Source organism: Hyaena hyaena, unplaced genomic scaffold (genome assembly GCF_003009895.1).
Source record: "Hyaena hyaena isolate Hyena2069 unplaced genomic scaffold, ASM300989v1 scaffold_58, whole genome shotgun sequence".
Taxonomy (NCBI): Eukaryota; Metazoa; Chordata; class Mammalia; order Carnivora; family Hyaenidae; genus Hyaena; species Hyaena hyaena.
This window is the reverse complement of record NW_024080689.1, coordinates 4,110,512-4,137,047: the sequence shown is the minus strand read 5'-3', so window position 1 is coordinate 4,137,047 and position 26,536 is coordinate 4,110,512. Positions and strand designations below refer to the sequence as shown.

The following is a 26,536-nucleotide window of genomic DNA, read 5'->3' as shown; positions in this document are numbered from 1 at the left end:
ACTCCCAAAAGAGGCGGCCACTCGGGTAACCAAGCCCCACCCACCGTCGTTGAAAACCCCGCCCACTGTCGAGACGGCCCCTCCCATGGATCCAAGGCCCCGCCTCCTTCGTATGATGCCCCGCCCCCCACAGTTCACCCTCCCCTCCCCCCCCGCCCCGCGCGCCCCCAACCCACGAACCGCGGGAGCCCGGAGGGTGGGAGACCCGGTGGGGGCAATGTCTCCACCCGGCCCCGGCCCGCCTCGTCTATCCGTCGGTCTGTCCGCTCCCGCCCCCTTCCACCGTCTCCAATCCCCCCACACTCTGGAGGGCGGGCGGGCGGGCAGGCGGGTGCGAGCGAGGGGTGTGCGCCGCTCTCTCCGCAGGGGGCGGGGGAGGCGGCCGCGCGGTGACGCGCGGGGCTGCTGCGGCTGCTCCGCCGGCGGATCATCACTCTCGGGCTGGGATGGACGCGGGGCGGGCGGGCCCTGGCGCGCGGAGCCAGGAGTCCGGGCCTCCTGGCTGCTGAGCGTCTCCCGAAGCCCCCCCCTTCCCCCCCCGCTTCCCCTCCTAGGAGCCCTGCCGACCCCCACCCCGGGGCTCCAGACCGGGCTCCCGCCCTCCTCTGACTCCCTGGACCTCCCCCTCCCGCCCGCCCTCGGGATCGACTAGATCCCTCCCCCTCCCCGAGGATTCCGGCTGGATCCCTGCCTCTGCACCGCGGATCCTGCGCTCCCGGGCTCCGGGCCCCTGGGGATTGCCGTGGACACCTCCTCCCGCACCCGATCCCTTAGGATCTTCCGCCTGTACCACCTTCTGGTCCCTCGAAGCCGGCCCGCGGAGCCAGTGGATCCCCAATCCAGTCCTGTCTCGTTGCCCCCTCTTCGCTCCGCCGGCCCCACTGCGGGGTTCCCTGTTCTCGGGTTCCTCCTGACCCCATCCCCTACCTCTCCTTTCCCCGGGGATCGACTGGATCCCGGCCCCGCCCCCCGGGGCTGGGGCGATCCCCCTCCCCCGCCCGGTGAGGCGCTGCGGGCGGGGGCTGGGCCTGCGGGGCCGCGGGGGCTCAGAGGCCGCCGCCCCCCTCCTGAAGCCCATCCGCCCCCTACGCGGAGCCCTGGATGGAGGCACCACGGCCCCAGGGCTGAGCCAGGTAGGAGCTAAGCCGGGCCGGGTGGAGGGGGGGGGTGCATGGCGGTCCACTGGGGTCTCCTTTCCCCCCGTCTCTCTCCCTGCGCCTGGTTTCCCCCCAGCCTGCTCTGTCTGCGTGTCTCCGCCTAGGGATGCTCTCGCCGTGTCTCTGCGTCTCGGTCTCTTTGTCTCTGCCTCTCTCCAGTCCATGAATGATCCTTTGAATGGGCCCACAGACCCCGTGTGTTCCCATCTCCCCCTCCCCCTCCTTCTCCCCTTCCCGGCCAAGCCATTTTCCCCACTGCAGGAAGAGGGGGGGGCCTGCGGCCTGAGCCCCCCTCCCTCAATTCTCCCCCCCGGCTGGGGGAGTCAGGCCTGGGCAGGAACGGAGAGAGCAAGGCAGAGCGATGGGGAGAAGGAGGGGGAGAAAGATGTGGCAGACAGAGATGGGGAGAGAAAATGGGGGAGACAGAGATAGGGAGAGAGGGGAGAGAGAGAGAGAGAGAGAAGGGGCTTGAGGGAGAAATTTGGGGAAGAGGTTTGAAGGAGAGAGAAAGATGAGACGCGAGGAGGGAGATGATGGAGAAAGACTGGAAGCAGAAGAAGCGAGGAGGCCGGGAAAGATGCTGAGGGAACGTTATGGAGAGGAGAGGGATGAGGGGAGGGAAGGCAGAGAAGCTGGCAGAGAGGAGGCCAGGGGCCCAAAGTACCTTAAAGGGCGGGGGGGGGGGGGAGGGGCAGACCATGTTAGTAGGAGGGGGAGGGGGAGGCCGGGCCACGGAAGCAGAGCCCAGCTTGGCTTGGACAGAGGAGATCCTGAGGAAGCCAGCCCCAGGCCCCCTCCTGGTGATGGGGGAGCAGGAGCTTAAGGGGACCCGAAGAGGGGGAGGGCACGACTGGGTGTGTGTGGTAAGGACTCCTGTGTCCTCAGCTCTGGAATAAATTGACACCTGCAGAGAGCCACCCGCGGGCTGGCGCCTGGCTCCGAAAACCCCGCGTCAGCAAACAGCTCTGGCGGCTGTTGGGGGGGGGGGACAGGGGGCGCTTGCTGGAATGACCTGGGTGTCTGCCCCTTCAGTCTGATCTTGTCTCTTGTCCTGTCACTGCTGTCCTGAGCATCCAGGCATCAGAGCGGCCACTGTGGGGGGCTGGCAAGGGGAAGGGGGCGTCAATAGCTGAGACGGGGTGAGAAGACAGCCGAGGTTTGCCCCCAGGACGTGGGTCAAAATGCCATGCGTGGAAGAGGCATCTGGGGTTCAAGGCTGTGGGAGACTGTGGGAGGGGGGCAGTCGGTGGACGCATCTGATGCCCTCCAAACCCACCCCAGCACCCCTTCTCCCCAGCCAGAGGCCTGGTCACTAGGGCTAGGCTCTGATTGGCCAGCAAGGGGCAAGAGGCGGATCTTTTAGGGTTCTCTGTGCCCCAATCTCCCGCTCCCCTCAACAGATACACTTCTTTCTCTGTGCTAAGGTTGGGGAAAACTCGGGCATTCTGACTCCCGCCTCTGCCCTCATGCCCTGAATGTACCCCACCACCAAGCCAGCCCCTTCCCCTCTTCCTCCAGACCCCCCTCTAGGGTTAAAGCTGCAGCCGGTTGCCGAGGTAACATTGCGGGGCAGCATCCCGTCGCCCGGCAACCGGCTGCAGGATCACGCATCTGTCCCCGGATCTGCCCCTCCAGCGTCCCCTGCCTACTCTAGGCCCTGCCTCAAGGCACCTGAAGTTCTGATGGAAGAAACAAGGAATGCCTAGGGGAAAGGGGTACCCCCTGCCGCACAGATCCTTAGGGAATGGGCTGTGGAAGGAAGGAAAAGGTGCCAGGCTCGTGTGGTCCCAAGAAAGGCCCGAGCCTGGCCTGGGGTGGGGGTTCAGTGCCTGGAAATTACAGCCGAGGAGTAATTAACACGTATAAACAAACCCGCCACTTCCTGCTAATTAATGACTTGGTATTTTTATTTTCTCTTCCTTGTCTATCTTATCCCTCCCAGGGAGGTGGGAACTGGGACTCCTGAGTCTCCCTGAGAGCCTTCCCCTGGGGCTGGGGGGGGGGGAGAACAGCCGAATGAAGGGTGGGGGGCAGGCTGGTTCTGGGGAGCTGGCCTCTGTCTCCGCTGGCTCCATCCTGGACCTGTGCCGCATCTTGACCCTACCCCTAGCCTTCGACTTTACTATCTGGGTCCCTGCTTTGGGGTTGGGGGTTGCTGGGGGGGGGGAAGGGGGAGGCGGTAGGGGGCCTGAGGGTGGAAGAAGGCGGCAACTTGGTGTGAATTCCAAGTCACTAACCACTTGTCTCTTGTTTCCCCGTTCCCTTCTGTCTGCCCTGTCCAATTCCCCTTCCCTTCTTCCGCTTCTCTGTATTGTTCTGTCTGTCTGTCCGACCGTCTGTCTGTCTGTCTTTCTGTCTCTTGCATACGACGTCCCTTCTCCCCTGCAGGTCGGGCCTGCCTTCACCTTCTCCCATTTCTTTCCCCTTCCCCACCCCTCGCCCCCTCCATGGAGAGGAACAGACCCCTTCTCTGTCCAGTCTAACCCAGGTCCCTCCCCACCCCCTCCTCCCTCCTTTCCCCCGCCCCCTTCCCCCCTCCTGGGGCGAGGGGGGCCTCCCTCCCTCTCCCCCCCCTTCTCTCTCTCTCCGAGGGGGGGGGTCCCGGGGAGGGAGGGGGGGTCCCCCGATCAGCATGTGGCTCCTGGCGCTGTGTCTGGTGGGGCTGGCAGGGGCTCAACGGGGGGGAGGGGGTCCCGGCGGCGGCTCCCCAGGCGGCCCGGGCCTGGGCCCCAGCAGCCTCGGGGAGGAGCGCTTCCCGGTGGTGAACACGGCCTACGGGCGAGTGCGCGGCGTGCGCCGTGAGCTCAACAACGAGATCCTGGGCCCCGTCGTGCAGTTTTTGGGCGTCCCCTACGCCACGCCACCCCTGGGCGCTCGCCGCTTCCAGCCGCCCGAGGCCCCTGCCTCGTGGCCCGGCGTTCGCAACGCCACCACGCTGCCGCCCGCCTGCCCGCAGAACCTGCATGGGGCGCTGCCCGCGATCATGCTGCCTGTGTGGTTCACCGACAACCTGGAGGCGGCCGCCACCTACGTGCAGAACCAGAGCGAGGACTGCCTGTACCTGAACCTCTACGTGCCCACTGAGGACGGTAAGGGCGGGCACCAGGCCGGGCACCCCACGGACGCAGGCCACAGGCGCGCGCACCGACCCCCGGGCAGCGGCAGCTGCTGGCCTTTGCCGGGGGGCCCACGAGAGGCGCTGTGTCCCCGCAGGCTCTGAGCGCCCTCCCAGGGCGTCCCAGGAGCGCACCCCACAGCCACCCCGGAAGCTCTCTGTGCCCACAGAGAGCGCAGCCGGGCTTAGAGACCCCGTCCACGCAGTGCGGCCAGAGGGTGCCCAGGCATCAGAAAGACCCGTTACCCTCCTAGACGCCCCCTGCAGCTCTGTGCCACCTCCCACCTCCAGACCTGGGCTCGTCCCCGAGGAATACCCACTTTAGTGACTTCTGCACCTCAGGACAGAGACTCCTTTCCTCCAGGCGTGCGTGGGCACATGCCGCCTCCCATGGCGCATCCAGAGGGCCTCATCCGAGCTCAGCGCCTCCTCTTCAGAAAGCTCCGACCCCTGTGCACCCCTGAAGGATCAGGGACCCCCCTCGCCAAGGGCACCTCCATTGACATCCAGCGCATCCACCCCCCACCCCCAATCAGAGCATCTTTCGGAGCTCTGGAGCTGGCTGCCCTTGGCCCCCAGCAGTGCCCACAGTCCCCAACACGCGGCCCCGGAAAGTTCTCCACGAGCCAGCCTTCGGCACACATCACATCTGTCCGGGCACCTTCCAGCTGTGCTCATGCGATATTCTCATATCACGACGCCCATCACTATGTCCCTGAACACCCTGACCACCACTCCAGAGCACCCCAACACCTCCACAGAGGCCGTCCACTCCTATGGCACCCCAGCCGGTCATTTTCCAACAACCGTGCACATGGGCCCCATCCCCAGGCACCCCCTGTCTACACTGTGCACACCCAGTACCCGCATATCACGGGCCCAAGGGCCACCGCGGCCCGGGAGCCTCCTCGACTCAGCACAGGGGGCGGGTCCCCAGCCGACCTGCACACGACTGTGCGCTCCAGCGTCTCACACATCACAATCCCCGGCGCCCTCCCGCCACACACGCCCCGACGCTTCTCCAAGATTGTGTACCCCGTCACCCACATAGACTCGTGCCCCCCACCATCCCCACCTACAGATCACGTGACGGAGTGAGCGCTTCCCCGAGTTACTCTGCGCGTGGCCATTCACACCACAGTCCCTGCCACCGTCTACGCTTCCGAAGCGTTGTTCACCCCAACCTTCCCCAGTGACCACCCGCATCGTGACTCAGGTTGTGAGAACGCACCCCACAGCCCTCCACCCTGCCTACACATCAGGCGCTCTGACACCTCTCTCCCAACCCATTCTGTACCAGCCGTCCACCCTAACACGGTGATTCCCCTTCCCGTGGAAGCCATGGTTCCTGGTGACCCGTGCCCGCGGTGTTTGTCTCCTGCGATCCTGCACAGACTCCAAGCACCTCGAGAGAGTGTCTGCCCCAGTGCGTTCCACACACCCTCCCCAGTGCTGCGGCCCCTCCACGTGGGAGCCGTCCACCCCGCGCCCCCCTGCCCTCTCATGGGTCACCTACCCCAACAGCCTACCCTTAACAATGGCCTGCGAGCCATTCATTCACCCCAGGACCTCCACACAGACTGTCCATCTCCGTGCCCTCCACGCATGGGGCTCCCCAGTCCGCCCCTGCCTTTCTGCAGACTGTGCACCCCAGCGTTCCCCTCGGCGGGCTAGGTCCTCACCCCTCCTGTGAAACATCCACCCAGCACTCCCCAGCCATGGCCGTCCGCCCCTGCACCCCCACACCCCCCATGCCCACACCTCCTGTATTTTTAACCATCGCTTATCACGACCTGACACATTCAGGTGACCTCACTGAATCTTCACACCAGCCCTGGGAGAAAGAGGTTGGCTCAGGCAGGCGTGCTCTCACGCGGCCACGCGCAGCCCCGCGGTATTCTCACACTCGCACGCGTCCAGCTGACTCCATCCCCTTTCCCTTCCTGGTGAAGCGAGCAGGCCCTGATCCTAATGGGTCCCTATGGGGCCATCAGTGCCTTCCAGAGACTGGCTTGGGCCTTGCGGCCCCGTCCTTCCCTATGCTGGTCCTTATGTCAATGAGGAGAAATCAATCAGCCTGGGGGGAGGGGGGGGGACCCCTCTGACTTCTGGGCGCCAGCTCTCCCCTGACCGATTCCCCAGTCTGAAAGAAGCCCGGAAGCGAACCCTGAGCCCAGTCCGGGGCCTTTCCTCGACACGGGGCACACTTTGTGCCTCCCAGCACCTCCTGGCCGGCACCTTACGTATCAGCCTGGTTCAGGGCACTGTGTTTCCTGTTCCCTATGTGGGGACTGAACCCCAAATTGGGGAGGGGGCGCTCTCTGGCATTAGAGCAGTGTGGGGGGAGGGGGAGGTGCTCACGCCCCCCTGGTGGGAAGTTTACTGATCTGGACGGGGTGGGGGAGAGTAGGTCTGGGTAAGGGAGGAGGCTGGGGGGGGGGGCGTGCAGAGGGAAGAGGTGGAGTGGAGGGCAAGACCTGATGACCCCTTTCCCTGCTTCGCCCCACACTGGGGAGGTGGGGTGAGAAGCCAGGCCCATGAGTGCGGAGGGGAGAGGTGTGCTAGCGGGGGGGGGGTTATTGGGGGGGGGAGAGGCTGGGCAGGTGGGCAGGTGGCCCAACTGACCTACCCCCAGCCCTCTATCGGGCAGCTGAGGGCTTCCAGGGGCTGTGAGCTGGGGGGGGGCACCCCCTCCTACGCTGTGCCCCCAGATCTGTCCTTTCTGCTGCAGCCCTTGTCTCTCAGTCTGGGGGGGCAGGCAGGTGCCGCGTGGGCCCTGAAGAGGGCCTGCGTGGGTCGTGGCCCGGGCTCCGGGTGGGCCTCCCCTCCCCTCCCCCCCACCTCTAACACCGCTTCATTTCCAGCAAGTAGCAAACACTTCGACAAGCCAAGGCAATATGTCTTTAAAACAGGCCTCAGCCCACTCAGGCCCCCCGCACCCCCCCCCCCAAACCAGCCTTTTCTTTGGGGCATGACTTTTTCCGGGGAGGGGAACAAAATCGGGTTGTAGAAACGTTTTTCTCTTTTCTTGGTTTCTTTTTCTTGCAACCAAATTTTGCTTTTTTTGGCTTATTTTTTCTGCCCCCCACCCTCCCCTTTTCTGCTTTCTGTCCTCCCCTCCCCATCCACCACCTCCCCCCAACCCCCATCTTTCCCCACAAAATTGTCCTTTTTTCTCTGTTTTGTGTTCCCGGTCTTAGGTCCGCTCACAAAAAAACGTGACGAGGCGACGCTCAATCCGCCAGACACAGGTAGATTTAAACATCCCGTTGCATGTCGTTGCTGATTAGTAGGACACCCACGGCCCTGTCCCTAACTAAATGCCCCTACAGCCTTCCAGGCCCCTCAGCCGTTGTCCCCACTAAACACGAAAAAGATAAGAAAAGAAAAATTCGTAATAATTGGAAACAAGAATTACGAAAACCGTAAACGCAAAGAACAATGTTGGTCCCACTAGCTAAACACGGCAAACCTATTCAGTGCAAAAAGCAATTGGAATGTCAGAGAAACCAAACCAAACCAAACCAAACCCAAACCCCAAAGAATTGGATGTGTAGAATTTGATAGCAATTTGGGCTGGTTTGACGCTTGTGACAAGTTACAAGCAAACAAACAAAAAAAACAACGCTAATTTGGAGCGAAACTACATTGGAAACAAACAAACAAATCTAAAGTGGGCAAATCGATGGCACAATTGAAACGTCAGAACCAAAAACCTACGATTTCCAAAAAGCCTATCAGACGCAGAAAACGCAAACATGGGAAGCAAATTAAACAATTTGGCGATTTTTGAAAACAGGGCCCAATATCTTGGAGTTTCACCACAAAATTTTGAAAAGAAAAAAAAATGCAAAGAACTTTTTTCTTTTTTTTCTTTTTTTCCAAAAAAAAAAAAAAACGGATCTTTTTGGTTTTTGGTTTTTGGGTTTTTTTTTTTTCTTTTCTTGTCGAATCTGCCCCCCCGAGAGCTTCTTGTTTTTTGGTTGTTGTTTTTTTCTTTCTTTCTTCTTTCTTGATCTTGTTTTTTTGTTGTTGGTTTTGAATTCTTGTTGCCCCAGCTCCCCTCCCTGCTCCTTCCCTTTCTGACCCCCCCCTCCTCCCACACCGGGAGTGGAGGTGCCTGGTGGGGAGGAGGGGGCGAACTGAGGACTTTGAGAGAGAGCCTTGCGGGGAGGGGGGACTCCAGCCTGAATGTGGCTGGAAGGCCAGCAGAGGGTCAGGAGCAAGGGGAAGACCCGGATTTGGTGAGGGCGCAGAGAGGGCAGAGCCCACCAGGCAGAGGGAGGTGACAGAGAAGGTTCTGAGAGATCGGAGGCCTAAAGCCTAAAGCGGTCCGCAGGGGGGGAGGGGAGTTCCTTAACGGCCTGCAGGCTGACTTCGTGGCGGGAGAAAAGTTTCCAGCAGGAGGGAGGGGGGCAGAGGCCCAGGCCCGGCTGGCTCTGGCTTGTCCAATGGCCCAGCTGGTCGGGACACGGCAAGTGTCAAGGAGGAGGCCTGTGGGGCCATGGGGGACCCCAGCCTGGTGCGGTGGCTGCCCCATGGAGGGGCTGCAAGGGAGGGTACCCGAGATAGCCCTGGGGACCACTGGGCAGCCCCTCCCAGCCTCCCGCCCTCTTCTGGAATCTTTCTCCTCCGCGTAGTCTGCAGGGCCTCAAGGGCCTGCCACACGTGGCAGTGATTAGCGGGATCCTTTAGGGACATGGCGACAGGGAGGTCCGGGGCAGGACCCGGGGTCAGGCCGGTTTGGTGGGGGGGTGGGGGGGGGCTCTGAAACTACAGAGCTGTACCTTGGCCGCATCCAGCAAGCTCTTTCCCACCCTGCCTCCTCTTGCAAAGTAATTAGGCTGGGGGTTGCCATGGTAACTGGGGAGGTGACCTAGAAAGGAATTAGGGCGGGGAGGAGACCAAGCCCCCAGGGACCCTAGGCTGGCACCCCCCTCGCCCACAGACCAGGCTTCCACGTGGACATGAGACCCAAGGCCTGAGTCCGAGGAGCGGCCAGGACCCTCCCAGCATCCCTAGCGCCAGAGCCAGCTTTGGGAGTCTGGTCTTCCTAGGAGCGGGAAGGAGATTTGCTGTGTGTGTGGGTTGGGGGGTCCCCGGGATCCAGCAGATGCCCTGGGGAGGGCCCCTCCACCCCCACCCCGGCCTCGTAGGCTTCTCGGAAGGTCTGTCTGGCATTGGGAGAAGCGCCGTGGGGCAGGCTGGCAGGAGGTGAGGGGGGACCTCCGGCCAGGGCTAGCTGGGGAGGGGGGGAGGGGAATCCGGTCTTGCCCCCCCAGGGATGGGAGTGACATGTCCCCGGAGCTCCGGGCTGATCGTCTGATGGTCCAGCGGGCCCGAGAGCTGGGCGGTGCTGCTTCAGGTCTGACTGTGTCCTTGTCCCCCGACCCCGGCCCACCGCCCACCCCCTCCCCACACAGATATCCGGGACTCCGGGAAGAAGCCTGTGATGCTGTTTCTGCACGGCGGCTCCTACATGGAGGGCACGGGCAACATGTTCGATGGCTCCGTCCTGGCCGCCTACGGCAACGTCATTGTGGCCACGCTCAACTACCGGCTTGGGGTGCTCGGTGAGGGTGGACAGCCAGTGCCGGGGGCCGGAGTCCGGGAGGGGGCCCCTGGGGCGGGCGGTGTTCTCTCACCCCGGTGGAAGCGGAAGGGCTTCTGGGCTAGGCTGAGCTGCCCGGAAAGGGGGCCGGGGTGCTGTGAAGCCCCCAGGAAGCCCCTTTCCTCCCCTCCCCCCAGGTTTTCTCAGCACCGGGGACCAGGCTGCAAAAGGCAACTATGGACTCCTGGACCAGATCCAGGCCCTGCGCTGGCTCAGTGAAAACATCGCCCACTTTGGGGGTGACCCCGAGCGCATCACCATCTTCGGATCTGGGGCAGGGGCCTCCTGTGTCAACCTTCTGATCCTCTCTCACCATTCGGAAGGTACCGGCCACCCCTCGGCCTGCCCCTCCCGTCCCCTTTCCCACATTCAGATGCTCCCGCCCCCCCCCCCCCCCCCCCCGAGCCCCCCCCCCCCCCCCCCACCCCCCCCCCCCGAGCCCACACAGCCCAGCCTGAGGTCTGCCTGTCCCCGCCAGGGCTGTTCCAGAAGGCCATCGCCCAGAGCGGCACTGCCATTTCCAGCTGGTCCGTCAACTACCAGCCGCTCAAGTACACGCGGCTGCTGGCGGCCAAGGTGGGCTGCGACCGTGAGGACAGCGCCGAGGCCGTGGAGTGTCTGCGCCGGAAGCCCTCTCGGGAGCTGGTGGATCAGGACGTGCAGCCCGCCCGGTACGGGGGTGGGAGAGGGCCGGGGCCAGGCCTTCGCTTTCCTCTCTGGTTCCCAGGAGGTGGAGGGTGAGGGGCGCCCCCCTCGAGGAGGCAAGGAGAGGCGGGCTTCGGGCCCCCCCCACGGGCCCTGCCTTCTTCTCTCGGGAGCCTCCCCCAAGCGGAGGGGCCCAAACAGAGCGAGGGTGCGCACGGTCCCGTGACGCGCTGCAGGGACGGCTTCTCGAGCGGCCAAGGGCCCCGAAGGACTCAGGAGATTGTTGGCTTGGGGAGAAGGGACTTGTGAGCGCAGGGCTCAGCAGGCTATGGGCTGAGAGGAGGCCAGGGGGCAGGTGACGAGACCCTGACCCCTTCTCCCCAGCTACCACATCGCCTTCGGGCCCGTGGTGGACGGTGACGTCGTCCCCGATGACCCTGAGATCCTCATGCAGCAGGGAGAATTCCTCAACTATGACATGCTCATTGGTGTCAACCAAGGAGAAGGCCTCAAGTTCGTAGAGGACTCCGCGGAGAGCGAGGACGGCGTGTCCGCCAGCGCCTTCGACTTCACCGTCTCCAACTTTGTGGACAACCTGTACGGCTACCCGGAGGGCAAGGATGTGCTTCGGGAGACCATCAAGTTTATGTACACGGACTGGGCCGACCGGGACAACGGCGAGATGCGCCGGAAGACGCTGCTGGCGCTCTTTACCGACCACCAGTGGGTGGCGCCGGCCGTGGCCACCGCCAAGCTGCACGCCGACTACCAGTCCCCGGTCTACTTTTATACCTTCTACCATCACTGCCAGGCCGAGGGCCGGCCCGAGTGGGCAGACGCAGCGCACGGGGATGAACTCCCCTACGTCTTCGGTGTGCCCATGGTGGGCGCCACCGACCTCTTCCCCTGCAACTTCTCCAAGAACGACGTCATGCTCAGCGCCGTGGTCATGACCTACTGGACCAACTTCGCCAAGACTGGGTGAGGGCCGGCGGGGCCGGGTGGGGCGCCCCCTGCAGGCCCAGGCACACAGACCCTCCCTCCTCAGCGCCCTCTCCCTCACGCCCCCCCCGCACAGCGTTGCCTTCTCCACCCAGGCACCTGCCAGACGCCTCCGCTGTGCCAGGCACCGAGCTGCGTGTTGGAGAGTGCGCGGGGGTCCGACAGAGAGGGCCGTGTCCTTCAGGGGGTGGGGGGGCTCGCTTGGTGGCTTTGGCTCAGGGTCTGTCCCTCCCGCCCTCCTCCTCCCTCTCTCTGGACATTCTGCTCTCGGTCGGATGCTCTGGGCTGTGTATCTAAGCGTGTGTAAGGATTTGTGTCTGTCCATCTCTCACTGTCTCTGCATCTGTCTCTCTCTCTCTGCAAATCCACCGATGCCTCTCCCTTTCTCTTTTCCATCTGTTTACCTTTTGCTTGCTGGTTTCTCTCCTGTGTCTTTGACTCTCAGTGTCTAACGTTTTTATTTGTTTTTGAGAGCTATAGACAGAGCGCGAGCAGGGGAGGGGCAGAGAGAGAGAGGGAGACACAGAATCTGAAGCAGGCTCCAGGCTCTGAGCTACATTCATCACAGAGCCCTACGTGGGCCTTGAACTCACAAACTGTGAGATCACGACCTGAGCTGAAGTCGGACGCTTCACCGACGGAGCCCCCCAGGGACCCCTCTGATTGTGTCTATCTCACGCAGTCTCAGCTTCTGCCCCTCTCACTGGCTATCTCTCTGCCTGTCTCTGTCTCTGGCAGTTCCTCTGTCTCCTCTGTCTCTGTCGTGTTCTCTGGCTTTCCTTCCGTCTCCCCTGCACTCTGCATCTCTGTGGGTCTCCCTTCCATGCGAGCGTGCGTGCGCGCACACGCGCACACACACACACACACACACACACCACCCCTGCGCCCTCCGGACGTCGCCCTCACTCCCCCTCTCCCCGCCCTCCTGTGCCCACAGCGACCCCAACCAGCCGGTGCCGCAGGACACCAAGTTCATCCACACCAAGCCCAACCGCTTCGAGGAGGTGGTGTGGAGCAAGTTCAACAGCAAGGAGAAGCAGTACCTGCACATCGGCCTGAAGCCGCGCGTGCGCGACAACTACCGCGCCAACAAGGTGGCCTTCTGGCTGGAGCTCGTGCCGCACCTGCACAACCTGCACACGGAGCTCTTCACCACCACCACGCGCCTGCCCCCCTACGCCACGCGCTGGCCGCCGCGCCCCCCGCCCGGCGCGCCCGGCACCCGCCGGCCCCCGCCGCCCGCCACCCTGCCGCCCGAGCCCGAGCCCGAGCCGGGGCCGCGGGCCTACGACCGCTTCCCCGGGGACTCCCGAGACTACTCCACGGAGCTCAGCGTCACGGTGGCCGTGGGCGCCTCGCTCCTCTTCCTCAACATCCTGGCCTTCGCCGCGCTCTACTACAAGCGGGACCGGCGGCAGGAGCTGCGGTGCCGGCGGCTCAGCCCCCCGGGCGGCTCGGGCTCTGGCGCGCCCGGAGGGGGCCCCCTGCTGCCCGCCGCCGGCCGCGAGCTGCCGCCCGAGGAGGAGCTGGTGTCGCTGCAGCTGAAGCGCGCGGGCGGCGTCGGGGCGGACCCCGCCGAGGCCCTGCGCCCCGCCTGCCCGCCCGACTACACCCTGGCCCTGCGCCGGGCGCCGGACGACGTGCCTCTCCTGGCCCCCGGGGCCCTGACCCTGCTGCCCAGCGGCCTGGGGCCCCCGCCGCCGCCGCCGCCCCCCTCCCTCCACCCCTTCGGGCCCTTCCCGCCGCCGCCCCCCACCGCGACCAGCCACAACAACACGCTACCGCACCCCCACTCCACCACTCGGGTATAGGGGGCGGCGGGGGGAGGCCCTCCTCCTCCCCGGCCGGCCCCCGACCCCACCCCGCACCCCCCGCCGGGCGGGCAGCGTCGCTCAGGAGGCAGGGAGGCCCGCTCGGCACAGGCTTTTCCTGCGCGCGCGCGGGGGAGCCGGAGGTGGACGTGGGTTTCCGCGCCAGGATGCCGGGGGGCCCGCCCTCTTCTCTGGACCTGGGCCTTGGAACAACTGGGGGCTTTTTGTCCCCTCCACTGGGACACCGGTCTTAGGTGTGCGGAAACGGGGAAGTATTTTCCCACGCGGAGGTGTGCTTTCTCACGAGGGGGTGCGTTTTCCCATGTGCAGGGTGAGGTTTTTTTTTCGCCGCCCTGGACACATGTTGGCCCCCCTCCAAGAATTTCTGCGGGGATTTGTACCCCAGGATCCTGTTCCCTCACGCCGTCTCCCACCTCCTCCCCTTCCCCACCCCATGGAGACCCTGGAAGTGGTGTGTTCACGGACCACCGTGATCCTTGATCCTTGGCCACCGGACGGACACAGCAGGGTGGTGCCTGGGAAGTTGCGAGGAAATCACAGTCCCCCCCACCCCGGCTCCCTGCCCCTCACCCCCTCTGCCCCACGAAGCATGTTTACCCCCCATGGCATATGTCAGATGAGGCCCGTCCTCCGGCTAGGCTTGACAGGCTCGATTCGGCGCCAGGGGGAGGGGAAGAGATGCGTGCACCCCCGTGTTCCCCGGGAACTAGTTTTCCCACGGGTCCGGGACACGGTTCTCCGGGTGGAAACGTGTTCTTGCATGTGGGTGTGTGTTTTCCCATGCAGACGGCCCCTCGCCCGCAGGCGCTTCCCGGCCTCCCCCTGCCCCAGGCCTAAGGCCTAGCTCCTCCCCACCCGGCAGGTGGGAACAGACTCCCCATGGGCAGAAGCTGGGTGGGGGGGGCGGGGAGGGGGGGGATGTACAGCTCCTGGGGGCAGAGCTCTGCCCTCTCACCCCCAAGAGATGCCAAGTTGGGGGGCGTGGCGTGCCACCCACAGAGGCCATGCATGTTTGACCAAAGCCCTCACTGGGGTCTGGGGACAGCCTTTCCCTCAGTCCTCAGGCCATTGCTCATCCGTGCCAAACTGGGTAGGTGGGTTTGAGGGATAGGGGGCAAGACCCTCAAAATGTGCCAAGGATTCCCCAGTCCTGGGCCAGGGCAGGTAAATGTGGAGACGGGGGTGGGGGGGGACACGGGGTGGGGGGAGGGGAAGTGGCAGCTATGAGTCCCCCGCCTGTGTCTCCGCTCTTCACTGTGTCTCGTTCCCTCCCTCCGTGCCTCAGTGTACCCCTCCGCCCCATCCCGGCGTCAGACCGCCTTCGCCCCGCAGCCGCCCTTCCCCTCTCTGACCTGGCCCCCCTTCCCGCAGCCAGGCCAGGGCTGAAGGAAAGGAGCGGGGGAGGGCGGAGCGGGGGAGAGCAGGGGCTCAGGGCTTCCAGGGACAGGTTGGGGAGAGAATGAGGTCAGCCGTGCCGAGGACAGATGGAGGGGCAGTGGGGGACGGGGCTTGGGCAGACAGCGGCGGGGGGAGCCGGAAGGACGCGTGTGAGGTGACTGCCCGGAAAGGAGGCGCCCAAGGCCAAGGACAAAGGGCTCGGGCCTCTGGGGAGAAGAAGGGCGTCGTCAGGAAGGGTTTTAAGGGACGCCGGCAGGCGGCTGCTGGCATTTTGTGGGTTTGTGCCAAACTTGAGTAGGGGGTGGGGTGCCGTCTTCCACACCCAGGTCCAGAGCCCCTGGCCTCCTGACTGTCCCTTCTCTGACCTCCCCCCATGGAGACGTCGTTCTTTTCTGACCCGTTCCCTTGCCTGGTCTAGCTCTTGTCCAAACAGCCACGTCCTCTAAATGCTAGGGACCTGGGCCCTGAACCCTGTAGGCAGACGCCCCCCCCAAGCTGGGGCACGGGAGGGGGGCCGGGGGACCCCATGATTCAGCCACGGACTCCAATGCCCAGCCCCTCTCCCCAGAACACCCCCCCTGACGGTCCCATGTCCCTGCCCCAACCCTTCGCGGCTCTGTACACATTTTTAAACCTGGCAAAAGATGAAGAGAATATTGTAAATATAAAAATTTAACTGTTGGTTGTGCCTGCTCTCATGGGGGCCGGGGCCGGAGGAAGGAAGCCTCCGGGAAGCCCCCCGTTGGCGGGGGGGGGGGGGCCCTCCAAGCCCACAGCCCATTTCAGTGACCGGCTCTGAGGGCAGAGGGTGCTGGGGTGAGGCCGCCATGGCAGCGGCGATGTTGGGGGGTTCTGTTCAGGGCCCAGGTGTGGGTGAGGCCTGAGCCTGGTGTAGAGAAGGAGTGGGGGGAGGGGTAGACGGCGGACAGGCCAGGGGGCTTGTGGGCCGGTCCGGGGGCCTGGCCGCGGGACGGGAACATAAGGTGAGAGGTTGGCCTCTGCCAAGGCCTGGGCCCTAGCGCAAGGGTCCCCCCGCCCCAGCCCAAGGTTCTCCCCTGTGGCACATTGTGAGAGAGAGCCTCGGCGCCATTGTGACCCGCGCGCCCCCAGGAGCCTCTGGGACAGGCAGGCGGGTGGGTGGACACTGGGGGCACAGTGGGCTGGGGGTCTAGGGGCCCCGGTGGCCCTAGGGACCCCCATGGCCATGGCTGAGCGGCCACGGCCCGGCTGGGCCTCACACGCCGGCTCGAGCAACAACTGCCAGGACCTGGGCAACTCCATCCTGCTTCTGCTGGGGCTCGTCGTCTGCGTCAACATCGCCGTCAACATGGTGACGCTGGTCAGGGCCGGGCCGGGCCGGAGGGCGATGGCGGGGGGTGGGGGCGGGGCGCCGGCCTGGGGTCACCGTGTCCTCCGTCACCCAGCTCTGGCGCAGACTCCGCGACTTCTTACGTCGGGTGTTCCATATTGTTTATGAGAAAGGTAAGGGGGGCCGCTGGGGGCAGAGGGGAGGCAGAAACCGGGCGTGTCCAGCCCTGACCCTGACCCGGAGCCTGACTCTTCCCCTCTGGCTGTCCCCTCCCGGGCCCCACCGTGGCATAGCCTCTCCCCCTGCGGCCTACCTCTCCGTCCCTGGAGGAGCCGGCCTCCCCCCGCCCCCCAGCACCTCGCCTCCCCTCCATCCACAGAAGCTTCTAGGTCATCCGCACCTGAGAAGCCGACCCAGCCTCCGAAACAGAGCGCCCCCGCAGTCCACCTTCGGTGCACCATGGACCCCGTGAAAATGACCGTGACCCCCCCGCCCACTCGCCGCCATCGCCACAGGGGCTCTTCAGGGCGCCGCGGCCACCGCCCCGCAGCCTGGGCCCCCGACACCGACGACGAGAAGCCCCCGCGTCGGCACCCAGCAGTGTGCTCCCACAACTGGGGTCACCCCGAGGACTGGGAAGTCTTTCAGTCCACCCAGGGGCTCTGGGCTCCCTGGGCCCGGGAGGCCATGGAGCCCCTTCCCCACGCCATCCGCTTCCAGCAGACCGTAGAGGGGAGTCCCCTCAAAACAGAGATGCGGTCAGAGCTGGGCCTCGAGGCCTACGTGTACCCCGTGAACCCTCCACCCCCCAGCCCTCAGGGGCTGAGCCACGACAACTGTGGGCCGAGCGCAGGGGCGCAGGCCGAGCCAGAGCAGTGCCCCCCTGCCCCTGCAGCCCCGCCCCCTGCCCAGGGCCCAGCAATTGTCCCCGACGTGCCCCGGCGCCCGTCCTCGGGCCGCGTGCTGTATGACGCCCGTGACGTGAGGCGGCGGCTTCGGGAGCTGACCCGCGAGGTGGAGGCCCTGTCACACTGCTACCCCCTCCTCTCCAAGTCCAGCGACGCCGAGGGCGCGGGCAAGGACTGGGTGTACCACTCCCTGACAGAGAGGTGACCGGGAGACAAATAAAAGGAAGAGAGGGGGTGCTTCGTGGTGGTGTGCGGGGTGCCAGGGCCCACCCAGCACCCAGAAGCCCTGGGCGCTAAGACCATGGTCTCCCTGGCAACAGAACCCTAAGGACCCTCCGCTCTCTCCCAGGCCTTTCTTCATTCCGAGGTGCCCGCCTGCCACTCCCCTGTTTCCCTTTGTGCCCAGAGCAGCCCCCCAAATCCCGCCCCAGGGCCTCAGGCAGACCTGCACCCACGGGGGGACCCCATCCACGTGGCCCTAGCCCTCAGACGGCCTGGTGTCTTTGAGGGGGGCCCGGCTGGCCGCGAGATCCAGGCCCTCAGTGTCCCGGTCAGGACCCCAAAGCTCTTCTACCCCAGAGCAGGCTCGGAGCAGAGGATGAAATCTTGGGGACATTCTCAAGGGGCTGCCTTATCATAAGGGCACAGCCCTCTGTGACTTTGCTCCTCTGATTAGCGCCTGCCTGTCCCAATGAGGAGACCGAGGCTCAGAGAGGCTAAGGGACTTATTCCCGGTCACACAGACACCCAGGATCAACCTCAAGCCGTCGGAGGCTCCGGGCACCGCACTCCCGCGGGGACATTTCATTACCACGGAGTCAGCCTGGCCCAGCGGAACCTCCCCGCCTCCTCAGCTTCCCGCGTGAACCCGTCAGAATATTCCATCCACAGAGAGCAGGGAATACCAGGCCCGACCCCACTGCTAGACACTTGGGCTCACGGGCACACGCGCCCACATACACGTGCACACGCCCGCAGCCGAGGGAAGGGGAGCCACGGGAGGGGGGGATGGACGGGCCCTTCGTGAGTCACCTGCTGCTCGGTTCGTTTGAAAGCGGGCTCCCTTCAGCGGCTGTGGGCCTACTAGGTGTTTGGAGGCTGGAAGGGAAACACCCGTCTGCTCTTGCTTTTATTTCTGCTGAGCTGCTCCTCAAGCAAACAAGTGACCTGAGGTCCCCAGGGCCCCACTTCCACGGACCCCCAGTGCTGAGCCTGGTTTAAAAGGCGGCTCCTTTTGTCACATGTATACTGTAATCCAGAATTACATCTATATTGTGCCTTGCGCCTTTCGTGAGATTTTTCTTAAGTTGGGAGCCCACGGCGGTGGGAGGGCAGTTGGTCAGAAAGGGGAGACACGGCGGTTGGGGGTGGTCCCTGGCAGAGCGACCCTAGCAAGGCGGGAGGAGGCCTGTCTTGCTCTGAAGCCAAGGGGTCAATGGGCCCGGTGACCCCAACGTCTAGGGCTGCGGCCACTGGTGGGACAGGGAGGGCCAATGGCAACCCCAGAGGGGACCCTGCTGTCACCGGAGCCGCTGGCCCCAGGTAGGCGCCGGTGGAGAGTCCCCTCAGGCTACATACGCTGCCTTAATGTCCCAAAAGAACAATGAAATGGAGGAAATCCTTTATGGGTGATCCCGTCCCCACTGAAGACTGTCGTACATACAACCAGAGCCGCCATATTTGCAAATCGGGAATCCGGTGCTGATTTACGCAAAGCCCTACGGAGACAGAGAAACAAACGGAGCTCTGGGGTCTCTGGGGAACTGGACTCCCATCAGGTGGCAGCCAGGGTCAGAGGCGGCCACTTGACGGCCAAGCCAAGTGGATAAAAGAGCCACCTGCCGTGTATTGTGATGCCCCGCAATGCGCCTCATTGTGACCCAACTCCCTCACCAGCTGGTAGGTGTCCCCAGGTCCCGGCATGAGCACAGTGTGGTCGGGGCTGGTGGGGGGGGGGGGCGGTGGCCCGGGTGGTCCTAGGACCCCCCCACCATGGAAAACCAGCTCTATTATGACAGCCTGGGGTCCTGCAGTCACTACCAGGAAGCCCCCCAGGGCGCCGAGGACTTACTCTTCCTGCTGCTGGGACTCGTCATTCTAGTCAACGTGGGGATCAACGTGGTAACTGTGGTCAGTGACGGCATGGCGGTGGGCCACCCCCCCCCCCGGGGTGGAGAGGGCTGGGGGCGGGCGTGCCCTTGGCCTGCTGGCCTTCACTCCCACCCCCCCTTCCCCCCAGATGTGGCACAGACTCGAGAATGCCTTGGACAAGATGATACATTGGATTAATCTGAAAAGTGAGTATGGCGGCGAGAGAGGCAGGGGTCACCGTCCCCCTACGGCCACCATCGCCGCCCCAGAAACCCAGGCCGCAGCGTTCCCAGCCCGAGCTCTCCTGACATCCGCCCTGTCGTCCCCGACTCTTGCGCCCCCAGATGGAAGCTGCCAGGCTTGTGAGAGTCCCCCCAAAGAGGCCCCGGCCAAGCCCCAAGACGTCCACATCCACTGCACCCTGGACCCTGTAGAAGTGAAGATGGCCCGGCCCCCCGGCCACCACTCTTCCTCTTACCGCTGTCTCTGCAGCCCCCGCCACCGCCGCCACGGGAGCCCCCGCCGCAGCCGGCCCCCAGGCCACCATCGCCCCCTCTGCAGCCACCAGTGGAGACTGAAGAGCCACAGGCATTTCCCCCACAACCGCTCAGTCTTCCGTAGCCACCGGCACAGCCGCAAGATGTCCCAGCTGCGGCGGGCGCCCTCCTTTAATGAAAACAATCTCGACTCCTGCCTGGAGGAGGATGACCTGTCCTTCCCGCACCCCAAGTTCCCGCTGTGGGGATGGGGAGGGCTCTACCAGCCAGCGGGCCTGCCCTCCAACCTGGGGCTGTGGGGCCGCCAGGGCGGGATCCTGGCCAGCCTGCCACCGCCCTCTCTCTATCTGTCCCCTGAGCTGCGCCGCGTGCCGAAGCGCGTGGAGGCCAAGTCAGAGCTGAGGCTGCAGTCCTACGGGCTCCAGTCCCGAACCTGGGGCAATCTGGAGGCCGAGCAGTGGACGCCGTCTCCACCGCCCCCCCGCCGGCTGCCCCCCAATCCCTCCTGGGCCCCCGCGGGACACAGCTCTTACCCCTCGGGGGCCCAACTGCTCCACGACTCCTGGGATCAGCGGCGGCGCGGTCTGGAGGGTTCTGAGACCCCTTCGGCCCCGGTGCCTCGGGGCTCCAGGCCTGAGGCCCAGGAGCACTACTCTCCACAGGCCCCCAGGCGGAGCCTCCCCGGCCACACTTCGGGCCAGCCCAGCCGCAGCCCCCAGCCATCCGCGGGCCACTTGGGCTTCTGCGCCCGGGACCCCCATGAGGCTCGGCGGCGGACAGCGGAATGGACGGAGCCGGTGCCCGCCCGGCACCCTCTGACCACCACGTCCCTCACCGTGTTGGGCGAGGCCTCCCACCAGCGGGCCCCGGACCCCAGCGCCGAGGTCCAGAGCTCCGAGCAGACCCCCGCCCAGCCGGCCTTCATGCCGCTCAGCCGGAACCCGGGGGGCGGGGGCAGCTACCAGGTGTACGACAGCCTGGAGCTGAAGCGGCAGGTGCAGGAGAACAGAGCTCGGGCCAGCTCCCTGCCCCCCCCCTCCACCTCGGCCTCGCAGCCCTCCCTGCACCGGAGCCGGACCGGGAAACTCCACTGACCAGCGGCCTGCGAGGCGGGCGGGGGGGCGGGGGGGGCACGGAGAGAGGAATAAAGAGCGACAAAGTCCAGGAAACACTGCTGTTCTGTGGCTTGGACGTGCCCGTTCTCCTGCCAGCCCTGGGCCCTGCTGTTGGCGGACACGAGAAGCCAGCGTCCCCCCTTGGCTGTGCCCGCCGCCCCACCCCCCAGCAGGTCCCCTGGTCCCGCGCCACGCGCTGAGGACCCCCTGCAGCTTCAGACTCCACACCACTGGTGTCTGAGCACCTCTGCTGGGTCTCTGTCACCCTGATCCCAAAGCGGGCTCAGAGGCCCCACGCGAGATCAGAGGTCCGAGTCCAGAGCCGTGGGCTTTGCGTGTGGGGGCAGGGCCCGGCGAAGGGCAGGAAGAACACCGGGGCTCCGGGGTCCAGCCGCGCCTTCTGCAGGGCTCTGAGGCCAAGGTCGTCCGGCTCGGGGGGCGGCGAAGGGGATGGAATGTGTGTGTGTGTGACGGAGGGAGACAGCGGGCAGTGAGGGGGCCGAGGGGACCGAGCGAGGCCCCCAGCGCACACCATCCCTGGCTCTCCACTTCCTCCGCCTCCCTCATTGTGACCCTGGCCGCCTGCCCCTTTGTGACCCAGTCCTTCTCCCCCTCCCCCACAGGGGCTTCTGCCTCCTAGTGAGTATGCGGGGGGCCAGGGGGCCCGGGCAGTCCTGGGACCCCAGGCCATGGGTGAGCGAGCCCACCACGGGGCTCCCCTGTGCTCTGGCACCAACCCCAGGAAGTGCCAGGACCTCGGAGACTCAATTCTCCTGATTCTGGGCACCTTCATCTTGCTCAACGTGGGGATCAATGTGGTGACTCTGGTCAGGGCAGGGGCCTGGCACCAGGGGCGGGGGGATGGGGGTGTGTGAGAGGTGGGGCTGAGGGCTTACGGGGGTGAGGTGGGAGGGCAGCTGGGATGCTAGGCTTCGGGGCTCACCGTGCTTCCGGACTCCCCCTTCCCCTGCGTCCTCAGCTCTGGAGGCATTTGAAGAGCTCCTTGCGGATCCTTTTCCATCACTTTTTCCCCAAAGGTGAGTGGGGGCCCCAGCACGGCCTCAGGGGGACGTGGGCCTGCCCCCCCACCTCCCCCCCCCCAGGAAGCCTGGCCTTGTCCCATCCGGCTTTCCCCCCCCTCGCAGACAAGCCAGCTGGCTACAACCACCCTGCGTGCGTGCGCTGCTCCGCGGACCCCAAGAACCTGTGCTCGACAGTCTCTTCCCCCCGCTACCATCGTCGCTTCCTGCTGGGGCGCTCTGAGCACCCCAGCTCCTGGGGACTGGACACACGTGAGAAGGCTTCCGGGTGCTGCTGGATGCCGCCTCAGGCTGGACACGCCGGGGCTCCTGTGGACACTCCGTGGGGACTGTGGAAGGAAAGGGCGATGGGAGCTGGGGAGGCCCCTCAGGTCACAGCCTTAAAGGCCCGGGCACCCTTCCTCTCCAGGCACGAGACGCCGTCCCACTTCCCCAGGAACGGGAGGGTGGACGTGGTTCCCCTCCACTGGCCTGAGAGCAAGACCAAGACCCCAGACTACCACTCGGCCCAGGCCCCGGCCCCGGCCCAGACCAGCTCCGCAGCCCGCACCCCCGAACATTCCCCCCCCCAGGCCCAGATGCACTCCCCAGCCCACACCCTCGAACGTTCCATCCCCCAGGTCCAGGCCCTGGCCCACACCCCCTCCCCAGCCCACACCCCTGAGCACAGCACCTCCCAGGCCCAGATGCAGACCCAGATGCAGACCCAGATCCAGACCCAGAGCCCCTCCCCAACCCACACCCTCGAACGTTCCATCCCCCAGGCCCAGGCCCTGGCCCACACCCCGTCCCCAGCCCACACCCCTGAGCACAGCACCTCCCAGGCCCAGATGCAGACCCAGATCCAGACCCAGGCCCTCTTCCCAACCCACACCCTCGAACGTTCCATCCCCCAGGCCCAGGCCCTGGCCCACACCCCGTCCCCAGCCCACACCCCTGAGCACAGCACCTCCCAGGCCCAGATGCAGACCCAGACCCCTTCCCCAGCCCATACCTCTGAGCACACCACACCCCAGGCCCAGACCGGCTTCCCAGCTCATGCCCCTGAGCACAACCTCCCTCAGGCCAAGGTCCACTCCCCAGGCTTCACCCCTGAGCACGCCTCCACCCAGGCCCCTCCACCCTCCCCAGACTACCCCCCGGAGCACACCCAGCACACTGCTGCCCAGGCCCAGGCCCCTGAGCCCACCTCAGCCCATTCTGCGGGTCGCAGCCCTGAGCACGTAATAGCCCACGCTCGTGTAACCTATACCTCTGCCCCAGCACCTCCCCCAACTTCTACCCCCGCCTCAATGTCTGTCCCAACCTCAGCTCTGGTCATGACCCTGACTACCGCTCCTATCCCTGTTCCTATCTCTCTCTCTGCCACCATACCTACCCCCATCCTCCCTCCTATTCCCTCCTCACTGACTGCCTTCAGCCAAGGCCTCCCCACTGGCCACGTGGTCTACGATGCCCGCAGGGCAAAGCAGAACTTATGCAATGTGTGTCCCCCCCAGAACTCTGGGTATTCCAGAAAGGACTTGGGGACCCTCCCCAGGCCCCAAGAGGGGCAGGGTCCGGGCAGCTTTGGTGCAGCCGAGCAAACACCAAAGCAACATAGCGGGGACAGCGCCAAGCCCTCCGCGGGATCCATACTGGGTTACCTGGAGTTGGGGAACATAGAATGGAAGACCTCAAATGACGCCAAAGATAAGTTCTTACAGCCCAAGGCCTTCCCTTATTGCATCTTCCGTCCCTGCAGTTCTGAGAAGAAACACACAGACTCCCAGACTCCAGTCTACCCCAAGTTCGTGGTCTACTCCAAGGATGCTACCCCTTCACAACCTTGTGTTCATTCTCCAACCGGTGGCCAGAGCCCACTGAGCGCTATTCCTCCACCGTGCACTCTGTCTCTGCCTCTTATGCTTCCCAAATCCTTTGTCCTCCATCAACCCTCCAACCACCAGAATCCCCCAACCTCCAAGTCTTCTCCGTCCGCCCCCTCTTCCCAGTTTCCCATCCCTCTCCAGCTCTCCAAGACGTTCCATCCTCCAATCCAACCCCCGGCCCCTGAACTTCATGAGAGTCTGGGCCTCAACCAAAACTCTGACCTCCAAAGGACTCTAATCCCTTCCAAAGACTCAAGAGTTCCCAGGAACCCAGGCCTTGCCCCAAATCCAGGCCTCTACCAGAACCCTGGCCTTGTTCAAGATTCAGGCCTGAACAAGCCTCCAGGCTTTCCCCAAGACCCTCATCTCTACAAGAGTCTAAGCCCTTCCCAAGGTTCTGTGCTTCCCAAGAATCTAGTCTTTACCCAAGATTCTGGCCCCCAAAAGAGCCCAGGTCCTATTCAAGATGGAGGTATCTTTAGGAGCTCATGTCTCCCCCAACCTCCTGGCCTCCCCAAAAACACACCATTTCCCCAAACGTCTGACATTCAGAGGCGCTCAGGCTTTATGCAGAACACTGGAGTCTATAGGAATCTAGAACAAAACCAAGAGGCTATATTCTATAAAAGTCAAAATTGCTCTCAAACAACTGGCCTCCATAATAGCCCAGGCTCTTCTCCAGATTCTGGAGGTCATAAAAGTACAGGTAAGGCCAATGAGCCAGGAGTCTCTAGGAGACTTGGCCTTCCCCAAGATTCTTGCTCACATAAGACCCCATTCCTTGTCCAAGACTCTGGAGTCAACAAGAGCCCAGACTTGGTCCAAGCCTCTGGGCTTCATAAGGGCTCAGGCCTTACCCCAGACTCCGGAGACTACAAGAACCCAGGCCTTCCTCAAGATTCTGGCGTCTACAGAATCCTAGGCCTTACTCAAGATTCTGATCTCCATAAGAATCCAGGCCTCACACAAGCCACTGAAGTCAAAAGGAGATGTAGCCATACACAAGATGTTGGCATTCGCAAGAACCCAGAATACACTCAAGACCCTAAATTCCACAAGCACCCAGGAATCCATCAAGATCCTGGCCCCCACAAGTGCCCAGCCCTTACCCAAGACCATGGCCTCCCCAGGACTCAAAGCCTTACTGGAGAATCGGGCCTCCGCAAGGAGTCATGCCTTACCCCAAATCCCGACCACCACAAGCACCCAAGCCTTGTTCTAGATATTGACTCTGTCCAGTTCTCAGGCCTACCTCAGACCCCAAAGTCAACACTGTCCTTGATAAAGTCCTTTGTACCCGAGCAGGCTCCTCAGAGGGAGGGTCCAGAGCAGCACGTATCTTGGACTCCTGTTCCACATGCTCAGAACTCCTACTCTTCCAAGCCCCAGGTGATCTACGGTGACCTGCACGCCTTCTCAGAGGTGCCCGTACTAATCGAGCTGCAGCCATCGTCCCGGCGAGCAGGCAGCCAAGACTGGGTGTATCGTCCTGTGGACGCCACCCCTTCAGCTTGTCAGTCCTATCGCCAGATGTCTATGCCTCCCAAAACCAACGGGAAGTCCTACTGTCCTGGGTTGGGCACCCGGGTCGGGCACGTGGTCTTTGATGCCCGCCAAAGACAGCTGGGCAGGGACAAGTGTGAAGCTCTGTCTCCCAGGCGCATTCGCCAAGAGGCACGCAGCAATTCACCGGAGGCCGTCAGGGAGTGGGGGTATCAGAATGCAACGAGGACTCTGGAAAAAGAGGGGGCGAGGGTGCATCAGGAATAAAGAGGCAAGACGAGTGTTCTGTGGTTGTTTGAAGACGCGCACCCCAGCCCCCTTCCGGACGCTGGCCAGCCACGGGGCCTGATGAAGGCTGGTACTAGCCCTGCTGTGCACCCGCATCACTGCGCAGCGAGATCCATCACCCCCCAGGCCCTCGAGCTGCGCTGTCCAATACATTAGCCACTAGCCAAATATGGCTGTTATAGTGTAATTTAATTAAGCTTAAGTAAAATTTAGGGGCGCCTGGCATGGTAGAGCACGTAACTCTTGATCTCAGGGTCATGAGTTCAAGTCCCCTACTTTAAAAAAATGGAAAAAAAAAATTTAAATCCTGTTCCTCAGTCTCAGCATCTACATTTCAAGGACTCAGTAGCCATGTGCGGCTACTATGTTGGACAGCACAGATGTAGGACATTTCTACCAGCACAGATAATCCTGTCGGATGGCAGTGCTTTATTCAGAGTTTAGAGAAACTTTTCCTTTCCCTAGGCACCCAAGCCCTCCATCTTCAAAGCTCCTACGGAGCCCAGAGAACTTAGTTTTGTTTGTTTGTTTGTTTGTTTGTAGTGTGATGGAGAGGCCACCCTCCGGGGAGGAGCGGAGATGTAGGGATGCCCTTTGCCTGATCACCCCAGACTGTGAGAAAGAGCCTGGTCCTCAGTTTTCTCAATCTGCTCTCTTGGGTCGCAACCAGATATATGGGAAACTGCCTCCCCAGTTCTGGGGTGTGTTTAGGGGCTCAAGGTAGCTGGGGCAGAAGGGTTCTCTTTGCCAGTGACTAGGAATCCCGGATTTCTGGGCTCCCCAAATTGAGCTCTGGGTTCTGAGTCCCCTCCTTCACGGGCCACTATAACTTTTCTCCGTGTCTCTGCTTCTTTCTCTTGCATTGACTCAGGTTCATCTCACTTTAGACCCACTCCCGGGGGCGGAAGGGCACGTGAGACAGCCTGGTGCAGCCCTGGGTTGGTCTGATCTGTGAGCCTCTCCCTGGTTTCTTGTGGCTCCTGATCTCATCCGGGACCTACGCTGTGCCTCTGGTAGCCGTGGTAACGGAAAGCAATTTCCTTCTCCTGACCATTTCCCCTTGCCCTGCCTCAGCCCAGCTGGGATTTTCCTCTGGACTTGATTTTGGGTCCTGATAACTCTTCCGTGTAGACAGGAGCTGGTAGGTGCCAAAG

At 63.6% G+C, this 26,536-nt stretch overlaps 4 protein-coding genes across 10 annotated transcripts; all 4 read left to right on the top strand.

Annotated features, from left to right (window-relative positions):
- The first annotated feature begins 420 nt into the window (after positions 1–420).
- On the top strand, positions 421–15,442 carry NLGN2 (neuroligin 2). 3 transcript variants are annotated; one of them, XM_039231501.1, is made up of 8 exons: positions 421–1,133; positions 4,114–4,246; positions 7,473–7,523; positions 9,696–9,845; positions 10,021–10,206; positions 10,362–10,554; positions 10,913–11,509; positions 12,468–15,442. In XM_039231501.1, exons 2-8 carry the CDS (start codon positions 4,141–4,143, stop codon positions 13,339–13,341), a joined length of 2,157 nt encoding a protein of 718 aa, XP_039087432.1. In that variant the 5' UTR covers positions 421–1,133; positions 4,114–4,140; the 3' UTR covers positions 13,342–15,442. The 3 variants fall into 3 exon arrangements, with proteins under 3 accessions (XP_039087432.1, XP_039087431.1, XP_039087433.1); XM_039231500.1 differs by having other exon boundaries at positions 3,546–4,246; XM_039231502.1 differs by lacking the exons at positions 421–1,133; positions 4,114–4,246 and adding an exon at positions 5,560–5,698.
- Positions 15,443–15,894: 452 nt separating this feature from the next.
- On the top strand, positions 15,895–18,260 carry SPEM1 (spermatid maturation 1). 5 transcript variants are annotated; one of them, XM_039231504.1, is made up of 5 exons: positions 15,895–16,099; positions 16,185–16,242; positions 16,449–17,178; positions 17,298–17,344; positions 17,721–18,084. In XM_039231504.1, exons 1-5 carry the CDS (start codon positions 15,959–15,961, stop codon positions 18,002–18,004), a joined length of 1,260 nt encoding a protein of 419 aa, XP_039087435.1. In that variant the 5' UTR covers positions 15,895–15,958; the 3' UTR covers positions 18,005–18,084. The 5 variants fall into 5 exon arrangements, with proteins under 5 accessions (XP_039087435.1, XP_039087436.1, XP_039087434.1 ...); XM_039231505.1 differs by having other exon boundaries at positions 17,654–17,789; XM_039231503.1 differs by lacking the exon at positions 17,298–17,344 and having other exon boundaries at positions 17,721–18,260.
- A 622-nt stretch (positions 18,261–18,882) lies between these two features.
- Positions 18,883–20,680, top strand: SPEM2 (SPEM family member 2). The gene is made up of 3 exons (XM_039231578.1): positions 18,883–19,107; positions 19,217–19,274; positions 19,413–20,680. The coding sequence occupies exons 1-3, from the start codon at positions 18,970–18,972 to the stop codon at positions 20,657–20,659; spliced, it is 1,443 nt and encodes a 480-aa protein (XP_039087509.1). The 5' UTR covers positions 18,883–18,969; the 3' UTR covers positions 20,660–20,680.
- A 660-nt stretch (positions 20,681–21,340) lies between these two features.
- Positions 21,341–25,375, top strand: SPEM3 (SPEM family member 3). The gene is made up of 3 exons (XM_039231455.1): positions 21,341–21,507; positions 21,660–21,717; positions 21,826–25,375. The coding sequence occupies exons 1-3, from the start codon at positions 21,370–21,372 to the stop codon at positions 25,359–25,361; spliced, it is 3,732 nt and encodes a 1,243-aa protein (XP_039087386.1). The 5' UTR covers positions 21,341–21,369; the 3' UTR covers positions 25,362–25,375.
- Positions 25,376–26,536: the final 1,161 nt, after the last annotated feature.